Genomic DNA, 24146 nt, shown 5'->3' with positions numbered 1-24146 from the left:
TGCTAATGTAATTGGGGCCAGATGGGCCCGGAGGATGACAGCAGGTCCAAGGAAGAGGCGTGTTCAGGTTGCATGCACAGCACGGGTGTTAGAAGGTTCCTTGAAAGCAGCGTGGGGTTAGAGTGGGACATAAGCTCACTGGGAGGGAGAGTCCAAGGCTGGACCGACAGGGAACAGTGGCCCCTCTTTGGGGATGAGCAGACGTTCCTGAGGCTGCGACAGTCTGTTTGCTGCATTCTTCCTGGGGGTTAGCAAGGGCTGGGGAGCACAGTTAGTCCAGACTCCTAAGAAGTAAGCAAACCATTTCCAGTGCTGTGCTGTCTGTGCGTTGGGGGACAAGTTGGAGGCAAGGTTGGTTGGGATCCCAGTGAGGTCCAGGGGAAACTGGGGTATTGACAATGCAGTGGAGAGCCAAGCCCGATTAGTGGATTCTCCTGTGTGATCTGCCCTGGGTCTGCTGGAATCACTGCTGCCTTGTCTATGTGGTGATGTTCCCAGGAGTATTTACATATTATTGGCATGGGCCCATGGATGTGTGTGCATGAAATCTACACCGGTTTGGATGAATCAAACTACCGATGTGGGTGATGGTGGTTAATTCCGTCTCTTACATTCTGAGCATCCACTAAACTGGGGAGAGTCGTCCCATAGCCCCAGTGTTGACTTGTCTTTTAAAGGCGACTTTCAAGTCCTTTCAGCCGGAAGCATAAAACCTTCTTGTTATTGTCTGTTCTCTCCGTCACGGAGCAAGGTGCCCGCTAGGCCAGCATAGTGGGTTTGTTGTTTATTAAATTGTTCTTTCCACTGCCTCTCTCCCAGCGCTGGGCACACAGAGGGGTAGGAGCTGGCTCTGGGACTCCAGCAGGCTTGTACGCTTGCTGACCTGCTTCTCCTGTAGGTAGCATGTGTCACGGAGTCCCTGGGCGATGCTCTGGAACTGCTCCCCATGAAGCCAGTCAGGACTCTGGGGCAGTCGCCTTTCTGTGAGCAGCCTGTCTTCAGGACACACAGCTCACACAGCTTCCACCTTCCTGGGTCTGACCTCGGAGCATTCAGCCTCCTCTGCCCCTCCGTGCGCTTCCCACAGCGAGTCCGCTCAGGCGGGGCTCCTGGGGAAGCCAGAGGGTCCTGCACCCCAACTCCGCAGTCAGACGTGACTCTCAGCCAGCCAGTAAAACAGAGGTTTATTAGATGACAGGAACATGGTCTAAAACAGAGCTTGCAGGTGCAGAGAACAGGACCCCTCAGCTGGGTCCATTTTGGGGGGCAGTGAGCCAGACAACCACGTCTGCACTTCACTCCATGTCCCAGCCAGCTCCAAACTGAAACTCCCCCCAGCCCCTCCTCCTCTGGGCTTTGTCCCTTTCCCAGGCCAGGAGGTCACCTGATTCCTTTGTTCTCCAACCCTTTAGCTCTCACCTTGCAGGGGGAAGGGCCCAGGCCATCCATTGCCAGGAAACAGGGTGTCGGCCATTCTCTGTGTCCAGACTCCTGCACACACCTGCCCTCTAGGGCTCTGCAATGATCATACACCCTTACCCCACCACCTAGACACCCAAGAACTGCCCAGGGGAAACCGAGGCACCCCCACACCACTCGGAGGAAACATCAAGAACAGTCCCACTTCGTCACAGCATGTCAGTTGAGGGCCAGGCCATCTCCTCTTTCACCCTGCCAGGTGATACTGGGAGTGGAAAATCCCAAATTGGTCAGAGTTGAGTCTGCATCTTTATGTATTAGGCTGTATTATGAATTACTGATAGGGAAGGGATGGGAGCTGTCTCACTTAGGACACATACAATTAGACGGGGCAAAATGCTAAAGTGTACAGTGAACAATCTGTGGGCTGTGGGAGGAGAGACTGGAGTCTTTGACAATCCTTCTGAGGCCCCAGAAGCCCCCTGTGAGCTCCTTGCAGCCCAGGTTCTGCAGACTTCAGCAGGGCATGGCTGGCCAGGTGGAGGACAGGCACTTTATGGAGCTTCATCCCCCAACCACCTGTAGGGAAACATCCAGGGGACTGAAAATTGACTCTGGCAGCATTAACTCCTGCAGGTTTCACCCATCATCTCAAATGCCCAGGTTGTGTGGCCCAAGGGCAGATGGGGGCAGAAGCATTTTGACTTTTCTGGTTATTCTGCCCCAGAGGGATTAGATGTTTTTTAAATGATGTAACGTATCCTCCACCAGAATATTCTGCTTTCTTGGAGGACATGCCATTGGGAACCAGGCTGCTGAAACCATGGAAGCAGGCGTAGCAGTGTCCCTATCAGGCCAGAAACCTGGCAAATAAGAGGATTTGCTCTTGGGATGGCGTGAGCAAAATGCTCCCTGAGGAGAGCTAGCCATCACTGATGGAGCGATAGCACGAGTCCCGCAATGGCTGTTGCCGTGGTACCATGTGTGCACTTACGCGGAAAGGGGGTCCATGTCAGCGCCCATGACACTTTGTCCATCAAGATGGATCCAGAACAATTTAATTGGTGTCCCTGTTGGCTGCACTGACTGACTGGAATCCGTGATCACTGCGTGTGGTGCCCAGATGGGTATTTCAAATGTCACACTTGTAAATGAGCAGGGCCAGAAGTGCTCATGCTGCCATGTGGCATTTTGTTTCTCTCTGTGCTGGTACAGATGGTCTGGGGCACAAGGAGCTGTACGTGACTTAATGTCCTGTGAAAAGTGGACTCTGCATCCCGGAGTTTCTTTCTGACCCTTGGTTTTGTCCTGTTATGGAAACAGCTGAGATTTTCAGAACTTTTGTTAGGGAGATAAAAATGTCTCCCAAGGCCATCATGCACGGGCCAGGCCTGACCTGGCCAGGAGGAGCTGTGAGCAGGAATGTTATCAGCATGTGCCACGCACCCAGCCATGGATTAGCGCCTCCACAGAGTGCTGACCACCCTGCTGCACTTACGGGATTAACCTTTGGAGCTGCAAAGTTAGCGCTTCATTTCCCAAAGCTCCTCTTTGCTGTGACGTAGCCTTGTCCATGACGGGCAGGCGACCCTTCCCTGGGTGCTGGGGGTAAAACCCCTGCTTGGTGAGTAGATGGGGAAGCAGTGCCTCTGAGGTGCCCATGGTTACCTCTGGGGGGGGGGCAAGCAGCCCCTCAGGGCACCAGTCGTGACCCTTGCAGGACAAGGGTCCCACCATTAAGCTCTGTTTTCTTGGCAGGAGCTGTGGCCTTGTTACCGCATGAGGGCTGTGTAATGCAATCCTTGGGTTCCTACCAATGTGTGTGGTGGGGTGCAGAAGCAGCGTAAGGAAGGGAGGGATCTGACTGGTCTGCCATCCCCATTATTCCAGTCTCAGCTGTGCTTCCTTTTCCTGCACCATATGTCGTCATAGGAGGCAAATAGAGAGCCAGGGAAAGGGGCCACTCAGTTGCATTTCCAGTTAGTTATAGCAATGGTTCAAGTTAAACACAAGCTTTGAGTCTGCAAGAGAGTGAATGTACTTCTCTGCAGTGTGTGCTGGACTGATAAATCCATCAGCACTGCTGGGCAAGCTACTGAGTGTCAAAAGAGATCCCCTCTTCCTGATCCCCATGCTGTCCTCTGCAGTGCCAATCATCTGTCCAGGAACCCTCATAGACAACAGAGTAGGGAGTAGGGTTGCAAGGTGCCCAGTTTTCAACCAGAAAGTCTGGTTGAAATGGGACCTGACGGTGTCCAGTCAGCCCTACTGACAGGACACCCAAAGTCCAGTTACTGCAGGCATGGAGGCCCCAGGTCATTACCCATGCCAGCCTCTACCCAGCTGGAGCCGCCTCCTACCTGCATTGGGCAGCTGCAGCTCCCAACCTCGGCTCTGCTGGCGAGTCCCTCCCAACCCAGGCAGAGAGGAGAGGGGAAAAGCAACTGGGGATGGGAGTGGGAGAAAGAAAAGCAAATGGGGGCAAAGCCTCAGGGGTAGGGGCGGGGCCTTGGGTGGAAACGGCAGGACCTCGTGAGAAGAGGCGGGGCAGAGGAAGGGCCTCGCAGGGAAGAGGCAGGGGTGGGGTGGAGGAAGTTCTGGCACTCCTGCTGGAGTGTCCAGTTTTTAAAGATTACAAAGTTGGCAACCCTAGTTGGGAGAGCTAGTTCAGAAGTGGTCAGAGGCACAAATCATTCAGGAAAGAGAGTGGGGGGCTCTCCATCTGCCATTAAATAGGAAAGCTAAAATCTACTGGGGCATCACATTTCCTCTATTGGCCAGTCACTATTTTGTCCCTTCTCTCTACCATCTAATCGCTAACAGGTTCAGAAGAATCCCCCATTTACAGAAAGAGATGAGATGGGAGGCTGGGGAAGGGACGGGGGCACGGAAAGCAAAGAGACACTTTTGTTTGTTTCTGATTTGGGTTCTGTCCGCATGGAGTCAGCTGCAGCCCTGGATTTTGAGCTCCTCCGTCAGGGACCACGTCTGTCTGTGTGTTCTGTAGAATGCTGAGCACTTTCTCGATACTTAATAAGTGACTAACTTTCTATTTAAAATGGTGCGATTTCAAATTCTGGACCTTTTTGGTCGTAAGACCTACTCGTCAGCAACATTTCAGTTCAGGAGAGCTGACCACCAGGCACCGTGTGACCACCTGAACTACGGGAAGTTTAATGCTTTTAGTGACCATTTACCATGGGAACGTCTAGAACAGCTCAGCGCCATAATAAAGGAGGGTCAGCTCCTGGCAAAAATTTCACAGCAGTCTTTACTTGATGCAGCAGACACTGCATCCAGGTCCGTTTCCACTGCAGTAGTGATGAGGCAAGCTTCCTGGCTTCAGTTGTTGGGTTTCTGCGGGAGCTACAGTCAACGGTGGAAGATTTACTTTTCGATGGCCAGAAGCTTTTTCCAGATTCCATGGACAACTCACTTCATACTCTAAAGGACTCTAGAGCGACACTTGGGTCTTTAGGGATATACGCACCTGCAAATAAAAGAAAGTTTATCAGGTCTCAATTGGCACAAAGATCCTGCCCTGCTCAATTTTCCGGCTTCTATGGGCCACCAGAACCATTGGCTTAAGAGGTCATGGTTTCCCACCCCCCCCCCCCCCAAAAAAGACTTGTAGCTACCTCGACTGCTTCAGCCCAGCCATCAACATGGTCCAGACTATAATGTCAGACAAACGGGTGTCAGAGGCCATTACTTCTGTTTATTCTATCCATTTACCTCCATCCCAGCCTTCCAACCTCTTCAGGGACCTGTCTCATGATCAATTGCGGACACAGGAAATCTCATTGCTCCTTAGTCTAGGAGCCATTGACCCAGTCCCACTTCAACACGGGAAAAGGGTCCTGTTCAAGATATTTTCTGATACCCAAGAAAAACAGGAGTTGGAGGCTGATATTAGATCTCAGACAATTGAACAAGCATGTCCAACATCTGAAATTCAGGCTGGTGTCCCTAGCAGCCATAATTCCCTCCCGGAACTAGGGGACTGGTTTGCGACCCTTGACCTCAAAGATGCTTACTTCCACGTAGCAATTCATCCTTCTCACTAAAGATTTCTTTGTTTCACGTTCAGTCACGATCATTACCAGTGCCAGATTCAACCTTCTGCCTGTCATCCTCCCCAAGGGTGTTCTCCAAAATCATGGAAGTCTTTCCCTACCTCAGCAACTGGCTGCTCCAGGATCAATCATGTCAGGAGGAATGGTCGGCAGTTCAAACAACAACTTTATTATTCCAAAGTCTAGGCCTGCAGATAAATCTCGAGAAATGGATCTTGACCCCCTACACAATGAATTCTCTTTATGGGGGCATTTTTGGATTTGCTGATGGGCAGAGCTTATCTCCCTCTTGACAGGCTCCTTATGCTAAAGAAGAGTGCGACTCAGCCTCACTTTTCAACAAGGGCATGTCTGCAACTGCTGGGGCACATGGCAGCTTGTGTTTTTGTGACACATAATGCCAGGTTGTATTTTCAATGTCTCCAGAGGTGGTTTAGGACAGTTTTTGTACCCAGCAAACACAGTCTGAACAAGCAGGTATCAGTACCCAGCCGGGTCCCACAGTCACTCACCTGGTGGATGAATCCTTCCAAGGTTTCCTGTTCAACCAGAATCCCCCTATGGTCACGATAACGTCAAACACTTCCCCCTTGGGATGGGGAGCACACTTGGGTCCTCACACAGACCAAGACACATGGTCACAACAGGAACAGCACTTGCACATCAATCTGTTGGAATTAAGAGCAATCAGAAATGCTTGCCTCCACTTTTTTCCCCTACTCAAAAACAAGACCATCGAGATCATGACAGACAACACAGCATGCATGTATTATATCAATTATCAGGGCAGGGTGCAGTCCCCTTCCTCTGCACCAAGCAACAAAGCTTTGGAACTGGTGCATAGCTAATCATCTCGGCTTCTGACCTCCCAGCTACACAAAACACCATGGTGGATGACCTCAGCAGACATTTCTCCCTAAATTACAAGTGGAAGTTGGATTCTTCAGTTCTCAACAAAATATTCTTAGCCTGGAATTTCCAGACATCAACCTCTTTGCCACAGCAGCCAACACAAAGTGCAGGAAATTCTGTTCCAGAAGGTGACAAAATCCCCAATCTCTAGGAGATGCTTTTCTCATTATATGAACAAAAGATTTTTTTATGCATATCCTCCAAGTCCATTGCTTTTAAAGATCACACAGGACCATGCCAAAGTCATTTTGATTGCACCAACTTGGCCAAGACACGTTTGGTTTCCTTACCTCATCAAACTCACCTCTCACCCTCCATGGTGGCTCCTGATCATACCTCGGCTAGTATCTCAGGGTGTGGGTCAGATGCTTCACCCCAGTCTGGACATTCTGTAACTGCAAGCTTGGTTCCTTAGTGGTTCTTGGGACTAGAGATCGCCCATTCATTGGAAGTACAAAAGGTACTTTTAAATAGCAGAAAGGAAACTACAAGGCATACGTACCGTCAGAAATGGAGAAGATATCTTTGGTATAACAGGTGCCACCTTTCTCCTATCCACTCATCCCTTTCCACAATCTTGGATTACCTGTCGGAATTGAAAAATGCAGGCCTTCCTATGAGTTCCATGAAGGTTCATTGAGCTGCAATAGCAGCTTTCTATGTGCCAGTAGAAGGTTTCTCAGTATTCACTTGTCCAAGCACAGCGAGATTCCTGAAAGGACTTATCCAACTTTTCCCATACATTAGAGCCCCTATTTTGGGATCTCAGCTTTGTTCTTAACTGTCTTATGAAACAGCCCTTTGAGCCACTAGGTACGTGCTCGCGGCTACATCTGTCTATGAAGGTGGCCTTTGTGGTGGCTATCCCTTCTGCTTGAAGGTTTGGGGCGATGGGGGCTCTAATGGCAGACTGTCCTTTTACTTTGTTCTTCAAGGAGAGGTTATCTTTACAACCCCATCCAAAGTTTTTATTTAAGAAGTCCCCTGAATTTCACATCAACCCAAACTATTCACCTTCTGGGGTTTTTTCCTAAGCAGCATCAGTCCATACAGGAATCTGCCTTTCATATGCTAGATGTTAAGAGGGCATTAACCTTTTATTTCGACAGGACTAGGCCACTCAGAAAGACCCCCTAGACTCTTTGTTTCTATTGCAGACAGGTCTAAGGCACCTGTCTCCACTCAGGTTTTCTAAGTGGATCTCTGGATGTGTTATTGCTTGTTATGGTTTCTCTGAGGTTACACCTTCCCTACGGGTGCCTGCACTCTTCTAGATCGCAGTCTACATCTGTAGCCCTGTGCAAAGACGTTCCAGTTGCTGAAATCTGCAGGCCTGCGACATGGCCCTCAATGCGCACATTTTCCAACCATTGTGCCCAGTTCATGCTGCAGGATCAGATGTGGCAGTGAGCAACACAGTTGTTTCTTCAGTGACAGACTCTACCCTGAAACTCCCACCTCCTGAAAGGGTTACTGCTAGGGAGTCACCTAAAGTGGAGCGCCTACAGGGGCGCTCCTCAAAGAAGGAGAGATTGCTCACCTACTGCAGTAACCGCATCCCTCTGTGGGGGCTCCACCGCTTGCCCTTCTGCTTCGGAGCTGCCCCGTGTGCTTTGCTGTAGAGAAGGAACTGAGGGTGGTTTGCCCACACAGCCCTAGGTTGCCTCACTACAGGGCACAAGGATGTGTAGTGTGCATGCTTGGGCCGAACAGGTACTGCCACCAGAACTCTTCAACCAAAGGCCCTGGGGTACACAAAATGGAGGTGGAGGACACAGACCTCAGAGAACTCCCGTGTAGCACCCACAGGGACACAGACCTCGGAGTGACCTCTCCTTTTTGCCAAAAAAATAAGGCGACATTAAGTTAATGTATCAGTTAAAGTCAATGTTAATATTCGGTTGTCTTTATGCTGCTTTTCAGAAATGTAGTTTAACAACACTTGTCCTTTTATTTAAAGACAAAGATAATGGAAATATTTGGAAAATTTAGTATTTCTTTAACTGAACTAGGTTAAACCCCATAAATGACTGGAACTCATTTAAGGTAAGAAGAGTGTCAAATATTTCGAAAAACAGATTTACAGCAGTCATTTCCTTCCAGCCCAAAAGGCAGTGACACCGGAATGACCCTGCCAAGGCATTAAAAGCAGCAAGAGATTTCACATGAAGCAGTTAAAGTTCAGTGAAAGTTTCAGTCGGGTCCTGTTGCTTTTAAACAGCACAGACTCTGTGGATTCAGACTGGTGGGGCATATGGCATCCACCTCATTTAAACTTGCAGGATGGGGATGGAGAGTGAAGGGAACTGTGCAGTGTACGGGGTGGAGTTCTCTCTTAGGGGGCAAGGGACGGGAGCACAGCCTCCAAACCTCACAGACAGCAGGGATTCACAGGGGATGGAAACTCCAATCCCTTATAAGAACACCCTGTTCTCCTCTTCCTGTAGCATAGGACAGTGTGGAAGGAACAGGCATCTTCTAAGAACAAGCCACATAGAGTAGTTGCTTCCTGGTCCCAGTGAACCCCCAGAGCTGCCATGCCTCAACTGACTAGAGCTGAGAGGTGCTTTCACTGGGAGTGGGGTGGGGAGGGACGTGCTGCTATATTGGCTCCTCTGTACTTTGGAGAAGAAGAGCTGGGCCGGGGGGCACCCACAGGATCCTAGGGCCTTCACTGCGGAATTGAGAGCTCACTTCATTTTTTTAATGGAGGGAAGAAAACCAGAGACCCAGGGTTGTCTGGGGGCAGACAGAAGAGTTAACGTTCATTTTCAGTGAGGCTTCTGGTGGATCTCCCGTAGGCGGTGGGGTTTCATGCTTTGAGATCGTGATACTGTAGCTCAGCAGCAGAGGTGGCTGCATATTTCTCTTGGCTAGCTGAGAGCCACATACCTGGGGGACTGAGAAGAGGAATTTAGTCGTTCTTTAGTTTAACTGTGCTGTTGCAAGGGAACTATCTAGGCATTGCTGCTTAGTTAATGTAAAAGCTGCTGCCACAGAGGCAAGTCTTCTAATTTCATGTTATTTTAGGGGCCTACACAATTGTTTTTCTGAGGCCAGTGGGTCAGTTCTGAGTGTAATGGGACTAGACAGATGTTACTGGTGTAATGTTAGAAATCAAGAAATCTTTGTGGGTTGTTTGTTGGGGTTTAAAGAAGAGCAGCCAAAGACGTGCTCAGGTATCCTCATGATAGGGGCAATACAGGAATTGTACAAGTTACAGCCAAATAGGTACTTTGCTCAAATTTCTGTGACCTGGAGAAAATTCACCTTTTATTACTAGAACCTGTGTATTAACAAGCTGTATGCGAACAGAATCAGGACTGTGTTTAAAAAACATAAAATTCTAACAGTTTGGAAATTCCCAGTGGAGACTGAGTGTGACGATCAGTTCTCATCAGTTTATACATTTCACACTAGAATGTTTGCTCTTAAGTGTTTACTTGGCCAGTAAAAATCCCTGCAGGCAAAGGCCCCAGTTCTCCCATCAGCTACCCCGTGGGAATGGGGCCCAGGTAAGTGGGGGCAGAGTCAGGCCATCAGATTCTTCAACAGCTTTGTGTTCTCATAAACATAACCATTTGCATGCTGCTGCAACACAATGTGTGTGTGTGACACTGCAATGAATGGAACTACAGTGTTGCTAATGGACGGGTTTTATGGGAAGTACATAGAATTGTAGGGACTTCGAGAACTCATCAAGTCCAGTCCCCTGGGCTGAGGCAGGACCAAGTAACCCTAGACCATCCCTGACAGGCGTTTGTCCAACTTGTTCTTAGAACCCTCCAATCATGAGGATTCCACAACTTCCCTTGGAAGCCTGTCCCAGACCTTAGCCACCCTTAGAGCTAGAAAGTTTTTCCTTATCCGAACCCGAATCTCCCTTGCTGCAGATGAAGGTGATGACTGCTTGTCCTACCTTCAGTGGAGGTGGAGAACAATTGATCACTGTCCTCTTTATAACAACCCTTAACCTATTTGACAATTATCATGAGGTCCCCCCTCAGTCTTCTTTTCCGAAGACTAACCGGACCCAGGTTTTTTTAACCTTTCTTCATAGGTCAGGGTTTCTAAACCTTTTACCATCTTTGTTGCTCTGATCTGGACTCTCTCCAGTTTGTCCACATCTTTCCTAAAGCGTGGGGCTCAGTACTCCGGCTGAGGCCTCACCAGTGCCGAGTAGAGCGGGACAGTTACCTCCCGTCTCTGGATGCTCTGCTGGTTCCATTTTCGTTTCAAGTGAACACCCTTCTAGTTGCGTTTGGCAAGTTTGAGTTTAATAAATGTCATTATTTTAGTCATCTGTAGTTCTTGCCCTTTCACAGGTACCCCCAATACACTACAACACCCCGAAACCTGCTGTGCACCCCATCCTGCCTGAGCCGAGGAGCAGTGCTCTTGGTTGCTGCTCCCTCAGGAGCAGGTCGGGTGGAGTTCTGTGTGTGGCAAGTGCTGGGCAGATGAATAGTTCTTTGCCAGGACAGTGGGGGGGGCTCTAGAGATGCCAAAGCTGGGACAGAATAACTCAATCTCTCGCTGTCTCTCGAGCTTAGGCAGAGCTGAGTGAGAGGCAGTGCAGCGGTACCTGCTTAAACTGCTTTGAGAGCTGCTGGAGTTGAGACTCCATGCAGAATCCCAGGCTTTATGTTCCCCGTTCAGCACTAGTATTCCCCCTCTGTTAACTCAGAACCGTTCCTGGATTTAGAACAGCAGCTCAGTGCTTATGGCTATTTTAATCTCTGAAAACAAATTTACCCACTTCCAGCAAAGAATTGACCTATTTCGTGCTTCCTCTCCCAGCAGTACTCACTGTCCTATCCCCAAGATCCAAAGGCTGGAGAAGGGGAGGTTTAACCTCGTGCGTGAATTGCTCTGCCTTGGTATATTTATGCAGGAAAGGCCGAGCATGGTCGCGTGAACAGGAGCCTCTGCTTGTGGGCCGGGTGTTTCAGATGGCAGGAAGCAGCTACCTGGCAAGCCGGATGTATTGTTGTTGTTTGAATTGCTGTAGTGCCTAGGAGACCTGAGTTTTCTCTAGAGATCCAGAGGCTGTTGACTCTGAGAGTTAGCACTAGCTGAGGCGCAGATGTGGCTGAATGCCTTATCCTTAACTTCCCCGCAGAGGCAATAAATGTCCCAGAGCCATTCGCTGGACATCGGGGTTTGTTCTGAGGCTGACAACCTGCTAACAATTGATATTCCTTCTTTTCCCTACCTCAGAACATCCCCACCTTGGGAAGCGTCGCAGTCACCATGGCACTGCACAACTGCGATGAGGTAGCAGTAGCCGGATTTGGCTACGACATGAATTCACCAAATGCGCCACTACATTACTACGAGAGCATCAAGATGTCTGCCATAAAGGAGGTAAGGCGCCCGGGTGCTCACTGAGCCCCTGAGTCCGGGGCTGTGAAATTGGGGATCATGGCTATTGCTTTTGCTGTGTAGGAGCATGAGCCCAGGATGTCCGGGCTCCAAGCCACTGCCAAGCACACGACAGCCAGGATGTTGGCACTTACGCGTCCAGGGACACTCTCAAGCAGAATCCATGTAGCAAATGGTTACAGTCTGCTTGGGAAAGTCCTCTGGCACGCACGCATGTGTGATTCCTTCCCCTTCTCAGAGCTAGCGCCGGAGGCCAAAGTAAAGGGTGGAGAAATTACAGATAAATGTGAACTAGAACTGCACTGGTGCTGGGGAGATGGTCTCAATGGGGGCTGGTAGGATTTTTCCATCTGTTTCATTACTCTAACCAATATACGTCTTTGCCATACGATCCTCTCCGCTCCTGCTGAGAAACGTGGAGGAGAGGACTTTGCCAACGCCTGTTGTCTTCCCGCTGGCTCTGGAGCCACAAACTAATGTATACACACGTCCTTACAGCTCTACAGAAGTATTTGACCCGGCCAGAGCTACGCTAGAAACTTTTACTGGGACAGTAATCTTGGGCAGGGGCGTGACTTTTGCAACATTTCTATACTGAGAAAATCCATGGTGTAGGCTCAGTTGTACTGGCATAGACATGGTGTTGCTGATGTAGTTTATTTCACCCAGGGAACTGGTGTAAGTTACACCGGTGAAAGCTCCTGCTTGCTGGTTTGAGCTGTGTCTGCACAGGAAGGGTTTGCTGATGTAGCTAAACTTTTCTAGTGTAGACCTGGCCTCAGTGTTTTTAAAGGTGCCTCCTGTGGTTGCCAGCTCGCCGTGGCATAGTGAGGGGACAAGGGCCTGGCAAAGGGAAGGATGGTTCAGTGCTTAGGGGTGCTAAGCTGGGACTTGGGAGAGCTGGCTTCAGTTCCTAGCTCCTGATACAGATGTTCATGTATGAAGACACCTTGGGTAAGTCACCCAGTCCCTCTGTGCCTCAATTTCCCTCTGTAGCCACTGAACAAGGAAACTTCCTTCCCTCACAGGGGCGTTGTGAAGAGAAATATCTCAGAGTGCAAGATACTCTGGTGATGAGGGGCCAGCTCGGTAACCTGCGATAGGTAAATAGTGGGTTGTGGCAACTCTCCTTCTTGTTCAAGCTCTGAGCCCATCCACTGCCAGGGCTTCTGTTGCCACATCTGGAACTGACCTCCAGATCTACCCCACACCTGTGGCCATGTGCAGTGTTCCCCTTGGTGCTCTTTCCTACATCTCTTCTGGGCTGTCCAGCCCTCATAGCTAAACCAGAGCTCCCACCGTTCTGGTCTCCTCGCTCCACGCCAAGGGCTCCCCATCCTCTCCACATCCCTTCCAAACGCCTGGTCCTCACTTCCAAGGCTCCTCCCTACCAGCCACTCTCCTCTTCCGGCTCTGTATTCAGTCCGCTTCCCCCAGAACAGCCTCCTGCCCCATCCATGCTGCCCTGGAGTCCTCCCTGACCCTGCATGCCATACAGCCCCCCTCTCCGCTCTCAGATTCTCCACTGTCCCGCTGACTCCCCTAAATGATCACACATGCGGAAAGCTGCCTAGGAATGGGCATGCTGGGACGGTCCAACCCAGGCCGCCCCAGAACTTTGCTCTGTAAGTTCCTGCCTCATGCCGAGCCCCTGGCTTTCATCTCCCACGGTGTCTTGCCATGATCCCTTTGCAGTAGAAACTCTTCAGGGCAGGACCCATGTTCTCACGTGAGCTGTAAAGCGCCCAGCATAGCTCTGACCCTACATCCAATGCTCTCTAATGTCACAGCCCACTGCGGAGGCACCGGGGTGCTCAGCTGTTCCTCACAGACAAGGGTTGGTTCCTGGCCACAGCCAGTCAGCTCCCCTCCGTGCTCCTGCAGCAGAATCGTTGCTGAGACCTGCCTCTGTCCGGAGAGCGTGCGCACAGCTGCATGCATGCAGGGCAGGCGGCACTGGAGAACGGGGACGCTGCATGCCACCGTGGGCATTGCTGCCTCTGTACAAAGTGACCGTTGCTCTGGTACAAAAGGGCCGGGAAGAGATGCTCACCTCTCTGCTCTTGCATGTTCTCCATACGCTGCTGTTACATGTCACAGGAATTTAATTCAGGTGTGTAGGGGTCTCCCACTGGCGAAGTCCTGGTGAGTCACAGACTGCGTGGAGGTTAAGCAGAGCTCTCTCCAGGGCGGGAGCAGGAAGGTGCACTCTGTCGAATGGAGTGAGCCCAGGGCTTTGCTGTGTCAACACTAGCATAGTTTGTGATGCAACTGCACTGATGTAGGCAGAGGTATCGGCACTAATATGGAGAGTCATCTCCAGCGCCCTGTCCTGAAAACATCGTCTTCTGCTGTAGGGACAGGTTTGGAACGACTAACAACTGCTAGCAAGGAAGGTTTTGTCTCTTTGTGTATCTGACAGCACTTTGTGCAGAATCTGATTAGCTGTTTTGTTCAGTTGCCCTTCCTGTCTCCCATTTAATGACATCCCTCTCTTGCCGTGTCCTGCCCTGGGCATGGGGAGAGCTCACAGGAGAGCACTGGGATATTTAATCTCTCACCAACAGAAGCTGGCCCAATAAAAGACCCTAACCCTCGCCCACCTCGTCTCTCTGAGTTTGATTCTGGCAGCCTGGGAAAGAGGTGCACAGATTCCAAGGCCAGAAGGAACCATTGTGATCATCTAGTCTGACCCCTTCTACAGCACAGGCCAGAGACCTGCCCCACAATCATTCCTAGGGCAGAGCTTTAGAAAAACATGCAGTCTTGATTTAAAAATTGCCAGTGAGCCACCCATGACCCTTGGTACATTGTTCCAATGGTTAATTTCCCTCCCTGTTAAAAATGTACATCTTATTTCCAGTTGGAATTCATGTAGCTTTAACTTCCAGCCATTGGATTGTGTTTTACCATCCTCTGCTAGACTGGAGAGCCCATTACCAAAATATTTGTTCCCCATGCAGGTACTTATATACTGTGATCAAGTTACCCCTTAACCTTCTCTTAGTTTAGCTAAATAGACTGAGTTCCTTGAGTCTGTCACTGGAAGGCAGGTTTTCTAATCCTTTAATCATTCCTCATAGCTCTTCTCCGAATCCCCTCCAATTTACCAACATCCTCCCTGAATTGTGGGCACAGAATTCCAGCAGAAGTTGCACCAGTGCCAAACAGAGAGGTAAAATATCATCTTGTCTCCTATTTGAGATTCCCCTATTCATGGGTCCCACAATCACATTAGCCTTTTTGGCCACAGCATCGCACTGGGATCTCATGTTCAGCTGACCATCCACCATGACCCCCAAATCTTTTTCAGTCACTGCTTCCCAGGATGGAGTCCCCCATCCTGTAAGTATGGCCGACATGTTTTGTTCCTAGATGTGTACACTTACATATAAGCCATATTAAAATGCATAGTTTCCTCGTGACCAGCTTACCAAGCGATCCAGATCACTCTGTATCAGTGACATGTCCTCTTCATTATTTCCCACTCCCTCAATTTCTGTGTCATCTACAAACTTTATCAGTGATGATTTTATGTTTTCTTCCAGGTCATTGATAAAAATATTAAACAGCAAAGGGCCAAGAACCAATTCCCCTGGAAACACACCTGTTGGATGATGATTTCTCATTTTCGGTTAGAATCCTAGAATATCAGGGTTGGAAGGGACCTCAGAAGGTCATCTAGTCCAACCCCCTGCTCAAAGCAGGACCAATCCCCAACTAAATCATCCCAGCCAAGCCTTTGTCAAGCCTGACCTTAAAAACCTCAAAGGAAGGAGATACCACCTCCCTAGGTAATGCATTCCAGTGTTTCACGACCCTCCTAGTGAAAAAGTTTTTCCTAATATCCAACCTAAACCTCCCCCACTGCAACTTGAGACCAGTACTCCTCGTTCTGTCATCTGCTACCACTGAGAACAGTCTAGAGCCATCCTCTCTGGAACCCCCTTTCAGGTAGTTGAAAGCAGCTATCAAATCCCCCCTCATTCTTCTCTTCCGCAGACCAAACAATCCCAGTTCCCTCAGCCTCTCCTCATAAGTCATGTGTTCCAGTCCCCTAATCATTTTTGTTTCCCTCCGTTGGACATTTTTTAATTTTTTCATATCCTTCTTGTAGTGTGGGGCTCAAAACTGGACACAGTACTCCAGATGAGGCCTCACCAATGTCAAATAGAGGGGAAGAATCACGTCCCTCGATCTGCTGGCAATGCCCCTACTTATACATCCCAAAATGCCGTTAGCCTTCTTGGCAACAAGGGCACACTGTTGACTCATATCCAGCTTCTCGTCCACTGTAACCCCTAGGTCCTTTTCTGCAGAACTGCTGCCTAGCCACTCGGTCCCTAGTCTGTAGCTGTGCATTGGGTTCTTCCGTCCTAAGTGCAGGACTCTGCACTTATCCTTGTTGAACCTCATCAGATTTCTTTTGGCCCAATCCTCTAATTGTCTAGGTCCCTCTGTATCCTATCCCTACCCTCCAGCGTATCTACCTCTCCTCCCAGTTTAGTGTCATCCGCAAACTTGCTGAGGGTGCAATCCACACCATCCTCCAGATCATTAATGAAGATATTGAACAAAACCGGCCCCAGGACCGACCCTTGGGGCACTCCGCTAGATACCAGCTGCCAGCTAGACATGGAGCCATTGATCACTACCCGTCGAGCCCGACAATCTAGCCAGCTTTCTATCTACCTTATAGTGCATTCATCCAGCCCATACGTCTTTAACTTGCTGGCAAGAATGCTGTGGGAGACCGTGTCAAAAGCTTTGCTAAAGTCAAGAAACAATACATCCACTGCTTTCCCCTCATTCACAGAGCCAGTTATCTTGTCATTGAAGGCAATTAGATTAGTCAGGCATGACTTGCCCTTGGTGAATCCATGCTGACTGTTCCTGATCACTTTCCTCTCCTCCAAGTGCTTCAGAATTGATTCCTTGAGGACCTGCTCCATGATTTTTCCAGAGACTGAGGTGAGGCTCACTGGCCTGTAGTTCCCAGGATCCTCCTCCTTCCCTTTTTTAAAAATGGGCACTACATTAGCCTTTTTCCAGTCGTCCGGGACCTCCCCCGATCGCCATGAGTTTTCAAAGATAATGGCCAATGGCTCTGCAATCACAGCCGCCAACTCCTTTAGCACTCTTGGAAGCAGCGCATCTGGCCCCATGGACTTGTACTCGTCCAGCTTTTCTAAATAGTCCCTAACCACCTCTTTCTCCACAGAGGGCTGGCCACCTCCTCCCCATGCTGTGCTGCTCAGTGCAGCAGTCTGGGAGCTGACCTTGTTCATGAAGACAGAGGCAAAAAAAGCATTGAGTACATTAGCTTTTTCCACATCCTCTGTCACTAGGTTGCTTCCCTCATTCACTAAGGGGCCCACACTTACCTTGATTTTCTTCTTGTTGCCAACATACCTGAAGAAACCCTTCTTGTTACTCTTAACATCTCTTGCTAGCTGCAACTCCAGGTGTGATTTGGCCTTCCTGATTTCACTCTTGCATGCTCGAGCAATATTTTTATACTCTTCCCTGGTCATTTGTCCAATCTTCTACTTCTTGTAAGCTTCTTTTTTGTATTTAAGACCAGAAAGGATTTCACTGTTAAGCCAAGCTGGTCGCCTGCCATATTTACTATTCTTTCGACTCATTGGGATGGTTTGTCCCTGTAACCTCAATAAGGATTCTTTAAAATACAGCCAGCTCTCCTGGATTCCTTTCCCCCTCATGTTATTCTCCCAGGGGATCCTGCCCATCAGTTCCCTGAGGGAGTCAAAGTCTGCTTTTCTGAAGTCCAGGGTCCATATTCCCCTTTCTTCCTTGTGTCAGGAGCCCGAACTCAACCATCTCATGGTCACTGCCTCCCAGGTTCCCATCCACTTTTGCTTCCCCTACTAATTCTTCCCTGTTTGTGAGCAGCAAGTCAAGAAGAGCTCTGCCCCTAGTTGGTTCCTCCAGCACTTGCACCAGGAAATTGTCTCCTAGACTTTCCAAAAACTTCCTGGATTGTCTGTGCACCGCTGTATTGCTCTCCCAGCAGATATCGGGGTGATTGAAGTCCCCCATGAGAACCAGGGCCTGCGATCTAGTAACTTCTGTTAGTTGCCGGAAGAAAGCCTCTCCACCTCATCCCCCTGGTCCGGTGGTCTACAGGAGACTCCCACCACAACGTCACCCTTGTTGCTCACACTTCTAAATTTAATCCAGAGACACTCAGGTTTTTCTGCAGTTTCATACTAGAGCTCTGAGCAGTCATACTTCTCCCTTACACACAATGCAACTCCCCCACCTTTTCTGCCCTGCCTATCCTTCCTGAACAGTTTATATCCATCCATGACAGTACTCCAGTCATGTGAGTTATCCCACCAAGTCTCTGTTATTCCAATCACGTCATAATTCCTTGACATCACCAGGACCTCCAGTTCTCCCTGCTTGTTTCCAAGGCTTTGTGCATTCGTATATAAGCACTTGAGATAACCTGCTGATCGCCCCTCATTCCCAGTATGAGGCAGGAGCCCCCCTCACAGACATTCCTGCCTGTGCTTCCTACCGGTATCCCGCTTTCCCACTTACCTCAGGGCTTTGGTCTCCTTCCCCTGGTGAACCTAGTTTAAAGCCCTCCTCACTAGGTTAGCCAGCCTGCTTGCGAAGATGCTCTTCCCTTTCTTCGTTACATGGAGACCTATCAGTCAGCCAGCTTTTAATCCATTTAGTGTGTGCCATGGTAATTTTATATCCTTCTAATTTTTTAATCAAAATGTTGTGCAGGTCTAAGTCAAACTCCTTGCAGAAGTCTACAATATCAACTCTCTTACTTTTATCAACCAAACTTGTAATTTCATAAAAAAAATATCAAGTTGGTTTGACAGGATCTGTTTTCCATTAACCCATGTGTTTGGCATTAATTATAGTACCCTCTGTAATAGAGCCCTTGGAGGGCCAGGTGGCCTGTTGGGTAGCGCGCCAAGTATCGTGTCTCAGAGAAAGGCCTTTCAATTCAGTTCATCACCCAAGGATGGGTTTAGCTTCACCTTGGGTTTGCAGTATCCTTGCCCTCTTCTTATCGGAGGTGAGTGAGACTGGAATGAGGCTTGTGCCCCTCCTGCAGCGGTGGCAGTTGGAAGGGGAGCCTGGGCCCCTCCACTCCACCAGGTTCCGTTCCTATGAGAAATTACAGTGTCCAGCTCCCTGGAGTGCCCTCAGAGTTACCCTCCCTGAGTCACTTCCTACCACCTCCCTCTCCCCCCAGCTCCAAGTCCAATATAAGGTAACAAAAGAAAAGAAAAGACCACTAAACCTTCAGCCCTAACCGGGCTCAGCGTGCAGTCCTGTTCCCCACAGCGAGTTTTCTTCAGCGCCCTTGTCCAGGAGCCCTCAGAGAGGTCGGTCTTCCTCCCCACCCTCCCACTTCTGAATGGAGTTGCTCCCTTTTAAGCTTCCTCTCCAGCTGGAGCACACTTTGCAGGCCTGGAAGGGCAAGTCTATCTGGGCCCTGTGTTATCCGTTAACCCCTTTGGGCCCAGTGTGGGTTTTGTACACCTCATCGCACTCTCCTTTAATTCTTTATTAACCGAGTCCTGTATCAGCTGCTCCATTATCTTGCCCAGGAACAATGTCAGACTGACAGGCCTGTAATTACCCAGGTTGTCCCATTTTTAAATATCAGCCCAACATTAGCTTTCTTCCAATCTTCTGGAACTTCCCTGGTGTCCCAAGATTTTTGGAAAATCAGCATTAGCGGTCCCGCGAGCTCCTCCATCAGTGATTTTAAAACTCTGGGATGCAAGTTATCCACACGTGCTGATTTTAAAATGTCTGATTTTACCAGCTTCTATTTAACATACTCCTCAGATACTAGTGGAATTGAAGGAATGTTCTTATCATCATACTACATTACTACATCATCATGACATACGACATCATCATGACTACATCATTTGTTCTTTTCCCAAACACAGAACAGAGGAATGTATTGAACACTTCTGCATTATTGATGATTCTATCATTTCCATCTATTGATGGATCAATCCCATTGTTAGGATTCTTTTTGTTCCTAATATATTTTTAAAACTCCTTCTTATTGTCCTTAACGCTGCTGTCCATAGATTTCTCCTTGTTTTCCTTTGCTTCCCTTATCAACTGTCTACAATTCTAGCTTCTGAAGTATATTCATTATTATTAACTTCCCCTTACTTCCGTTTGTTATATGGTGTGTGTTGGTTCAAACCCACCTTCTTTCCATAATTGGCCTGATGGTTCAGTCTTTGTTTGGGAGCATGACACCTCAGATTTACACTCCTCTGCTCACTGAGAAGCTATCTGTCACTCTGTCCAAGGTGCTCTGTACAAAGGTGAGGGAGAGTTGGAAGCTCTTGACATAAGAACGGCCATACTGGGTCAGACCAAAGGTCCCTCTATCCCAGGTTCCTGTTTTCCGACAGTGGCCAATGCCAGATGCTTCAAATGGAATGAACAGAACAGAGCAATCATCAAATGATCCATCCTCTGTCATCCACTCCCAGCATCTGACAGTCAGAGGTTTAGGGACACCCTGAGCATGGGGTTGCATCTCTGACCGTCTTGGCTAATAGCTATTGATGAACCTTGTCTTATTCTCTGTTGAATCCAGTTATAGTTTTGGCCTTCAAAGCATCCCCTGTCAAAGAGTTGCACAGGTTGGCTGTGTGTTGTGTGAAGAAATACTTCGTTTTAGGGCTGTCAGTTAATCACAGTTAACTCACGTGATTAACTCAAAAAAATTAATCACGATTAAAAAAATTAATCGCTATTAATCACAGTTTTAATTGCACTGTTAAACAATAGACTACCAATTGAAATGTATTAAATATTTTGGTTGTTTTTCTACATTTTCATATATATTGTATTCTGTGTTGTACCTGAAATCAAAGTGTATATTATTTTTATTACAAATATTTGCACTGTAAAAATTATAAACAAAAGAAATAGTATTTTTCAGTTCACCTTATATAAGTACTGTAGTGCAATCTCTTTGCTGTGAAAGTGCAATTTATAAATGTACATCTTGTTTTGTTATATAACTGCACTCAAAAACAAAACAATGTAAAACTTCAGAGCCTACAAGTCCACTCAGTCTTACTTCTTCTTCAGCCAGTTGCTAAGACAAAGAAGTTTGTTTACATTTGCAGGAGATACTGCTGACCGCTCCTTATTGACAATGTCACCTGAAAGTGAGAACAGGCGTTCGCATGGCACTTTTGTAGCCAGCATTGCAAGGTATTTACATGTCAGATATGCTAAACATTCGTATGCCCCTCGTGCTTTGGCCACCATTCCAGAGGACATGCTTCTATGCTGATGACGCTCGCTAAAAAAATGTGTTAATTAAATCTGTGACTGAACTCCTTGGGGGAGAATTGTATGTCCCCTGTTCTGTTTTACCTGCATTCTGCCATATATTCATGTTATAGCAGTCTTGGATTATGACCCAGTACATGTTCATTTTAAGAACACTTTCACTGCAGATTTGACAAAATCAAAGAAGGTACCAATGTGAGATTTCTAAGGATATATACAGCACTCAACCCAAGGTTTAAGAATCTGAAGTGCCTTCCAAAATCAGAGGGACAAGGTGTGGAGCATGCTTTCAGAAGTCTTAAAAGAGCTACACTCCAAAGCGGAAACTACAGAACCCGAACCATCAAAAAAGAAAATTAACCTTGTGCTGGTGGCATATGACTCAGATAATGAAAATGAACATGTGTTGGTCCACTCTGCTTTGGATTCTTATCGAGCAGAACTCGTCATCAGCATGGACACATGTCCCCTGGAATGGTGGCTGAAGCATGAAAGGATATATGAATCTTTAGTGCATCTGACAAGTAAATATCTTGCAATGCCGGCTACAACAGTGCCATGCGAATGCCTGTTCTCACTTTCAGGTGACATTGTAAACAAGAAGCAGGCAGCATCTCTCCTGCAGATGTAAACAAACTTGTTTGAGCGATTGGCTGAACAAGAAGTAGGACTGAGTGGACTTGCAGGCTCCAAAATTTTACATTGTTTTAATTCTGAATGCAGTTTTTTGTACATAATTCTACATTTGTAAGTTCAACTTTCACGATAAAGAGATTGCACTACAGTACTTGTATTAGGTGAATTGAAAAATACTATTTCTGTTGTTTTTTTACAGTGCAAATACTTGTAATAAAAATAAATATAAAGTGAGCACTGTATACTTTGTATTGTGTATTGTAATTGAAATCAATATATTTGAAAATGTAGAAAACAGTCAAAAATATTTAAATAAATGATATTCTATTATTGTTTAATCGTGTGATTAATCGCAATTAATTTGTTTAATCGCTTGACAGCCCTACTTCGTTTTGTTTGTTTGAAACCTGCTGCCTCGTAATTTCATCACTAATCAAAGCAGAAGGAATCCCCTTTTTCTTTTGATTTGTTTCCAAAGCTGGGGCTGTTGGTGAGAGCCCTGAAGGACCATGAGCTGCTCACATTTGATCTTTGTAGACAGGGTCCTGTTCTGTTTGAAGTGTGGTTATTCGATATGTGGCTGCCAGTCTAATCCTCACCTCACACACAGGTTCCTCTTACATTTTAGTTCCTTGCTACAAGAAAAGCCATCTGCTCCCAACTGTCAATAATTGATGCCCCACCGAGCCTCCTTGCCTGCCCCCATGACAAATTGTGATATTGTGGAACCTGAAGAGAGGCGGGTTGATTGCATTTCTTCCTCTCATGTTAATAGTCATGGTAGCTGGTGCCTGTTAGTCACCTGGGGAGAACACTGGACGATGAAGGGGACAGTTGCCTGGACTGTGCCTGCTGCAGTGTCTCTCAAAGAGCTCACAGGCGTAGGGTTGACCAAACCTGAATAGTAGATGTCGGGTGAAGACGGCATTCAGAGAAGATACCAATATGTTGTTCACAACCAGAAGGCTTTCCCCAACCTCCCAAGTTGGTAGCCTGTGCGAAATGCTGCTCTTAGCACGGACAGCCCAAGCTGAGGTGAGACTTGTCTCTGCAATCGTTACTGTGGTAAGGCTGTGTCCCCATGGAGGCTTCATCCCACAGACCTAGAGCATCAAGTGCACTTACTTCAGCTCTGCCAGTGGGCTTCTGTTGGCCCAGCCCTTCCAATACTGCCCCTGTGTCCCAGCCCGTCACGTGCCCGGAGGAACCAGTCATGCAGGTTGCTGTATTGAAGCCATTTGTATACTAACTCTTTTTAGTTTGACAGAGATCTGCAGAAATGGGAGGGAATCTAGTGTAGGGAGCAGGGGAGGGACTTTGTGTGTCGCTCTTAGAACACAGCTGAGTGTAGCCATGGGTTAACATTGAGGCACACTGGCGCGAGTGTCAGGTCCGTTCTACAGGACTATCAGCGTGTCACAGAGAGGAGCCTTCATAGTTTGTTCTGGACTGACTTGGGCAGAGTGTCTCTCTAAAACGGGCTCTCCAGAGAGCCTGGGGCTGACCCCAGTGGTGCTGAAATAGCCATGCTGGCTGATACTCTGCATGACAGAACTGGGTGGCGTGAACCAGTGAAACTTGAATTCCTCTGAGTTGTGCATAAGGCAGAGCCATAAAGCCCAGGATTAAACGAGTCTAGGGACAATTTCCTGTCCCTTCTTTCTCTGCCAGGAGGCCATTGAAAAGAAGTCAGGATTGATAAGACATGGGACTGCAATCAGGAGACCTGGCTTCTCGCTTTTCTCTGCCACAAACTTGCCATAGAACCTGGAGAAATTTGCTGTGCCTCAGTTTCCCTCTCGTTCAAAGAGCTTTAAGAGCTGAGAATGAAAAGCACTAAGGGAGGGCTAAATTCTAATAACTGAGACTGCATGTGGCTTGACAAGGACTCCTTTGGTGTAATATTGAGTTGTGGGGAGATATTGGAGGTGGGGTTGTGATGGGGTATGCACCCTTCGTCAGCCATCACGGGGTTAATGGAGACCTTAGAGAGGGAGGACCGGGGTTACCTGAAAAGGATGCTCAGCTGGGGCAGGGCTGGGCCAGCACATAAAGCCCGGGAGCTGGGAGCAGAAAGGAAGGAGGCTGCAGTCAGTCCCTGGGATGAGGGAGGTCATCAGGGATGAGGAGTAGGTCTGGGAGAGAGTGAGCCCTGAGAGCTGTTCTGGAGAAAGGAGTCTGGCAAGGAGCTAGAGGGGCTGAAGCAGCCACAGGGAGTAGAGTCGGCTCCTGTGGTAAACCCAGAACAAGGCGAGAGAAGATAGAGAGGCTTGGTCGGAAGGAGCCCAGGGAAACAGGTACTGGGCCTGAGCGGACCTAGATTCCTGGTTCTAGGTCCCTGGGCTGGAACCTGGTGTAGCGGGTGGGCTGGTTCCCGCTCTAGCCTCT

At 48.3% G+C, this 24146-nt stretch overlaps 1 protein-coding gene across 7 annotated transcripts in view; it reads left to right on the top strand.

Annotated features, from left to right (window-relative positions):
* Positions 1-24146, top strand: part of ST3GAL3 (ST3 beta-galactoside alpha-2,3-sialyltransferase 3) — a 411061-nt gene that overhangs the window by 330232 nt on the left and 56683 nt on the right. For all 7 annotated transcript variants that reach the window (XM_048862089.2, XM_048862090.2, XM_048862088.2 and 4 more), the window contains one exon: positions 11628-11774. In XM_048862089.2, the coding sequence (XP_048718046.2) occupies positions 11628-11774 (147 nt within the window). The remainder of the gene's footprint in view (positions 1-11627; positions 11775-24146) is intronic.

Source organism: Caretta caretta, chromosome 8, assembly GCF_965140235.1.
Source record: "Caretta caretta isolate rCarCar2 chromosome 8, rCarCar1.hap1, whole genome shotgun sequence".
In the NCBI taxonomy this organism is placed as follows: domain Eukaryota; kingdom Metazoa; phylum Chordata; order Testudines; family Cheloniidae; genus Caretta; species Caretta caretta.
Note: the sequence above shows the minus strand (reverse complement) of the source record. Positions and strands in the feature narration are given on the sequence as shown.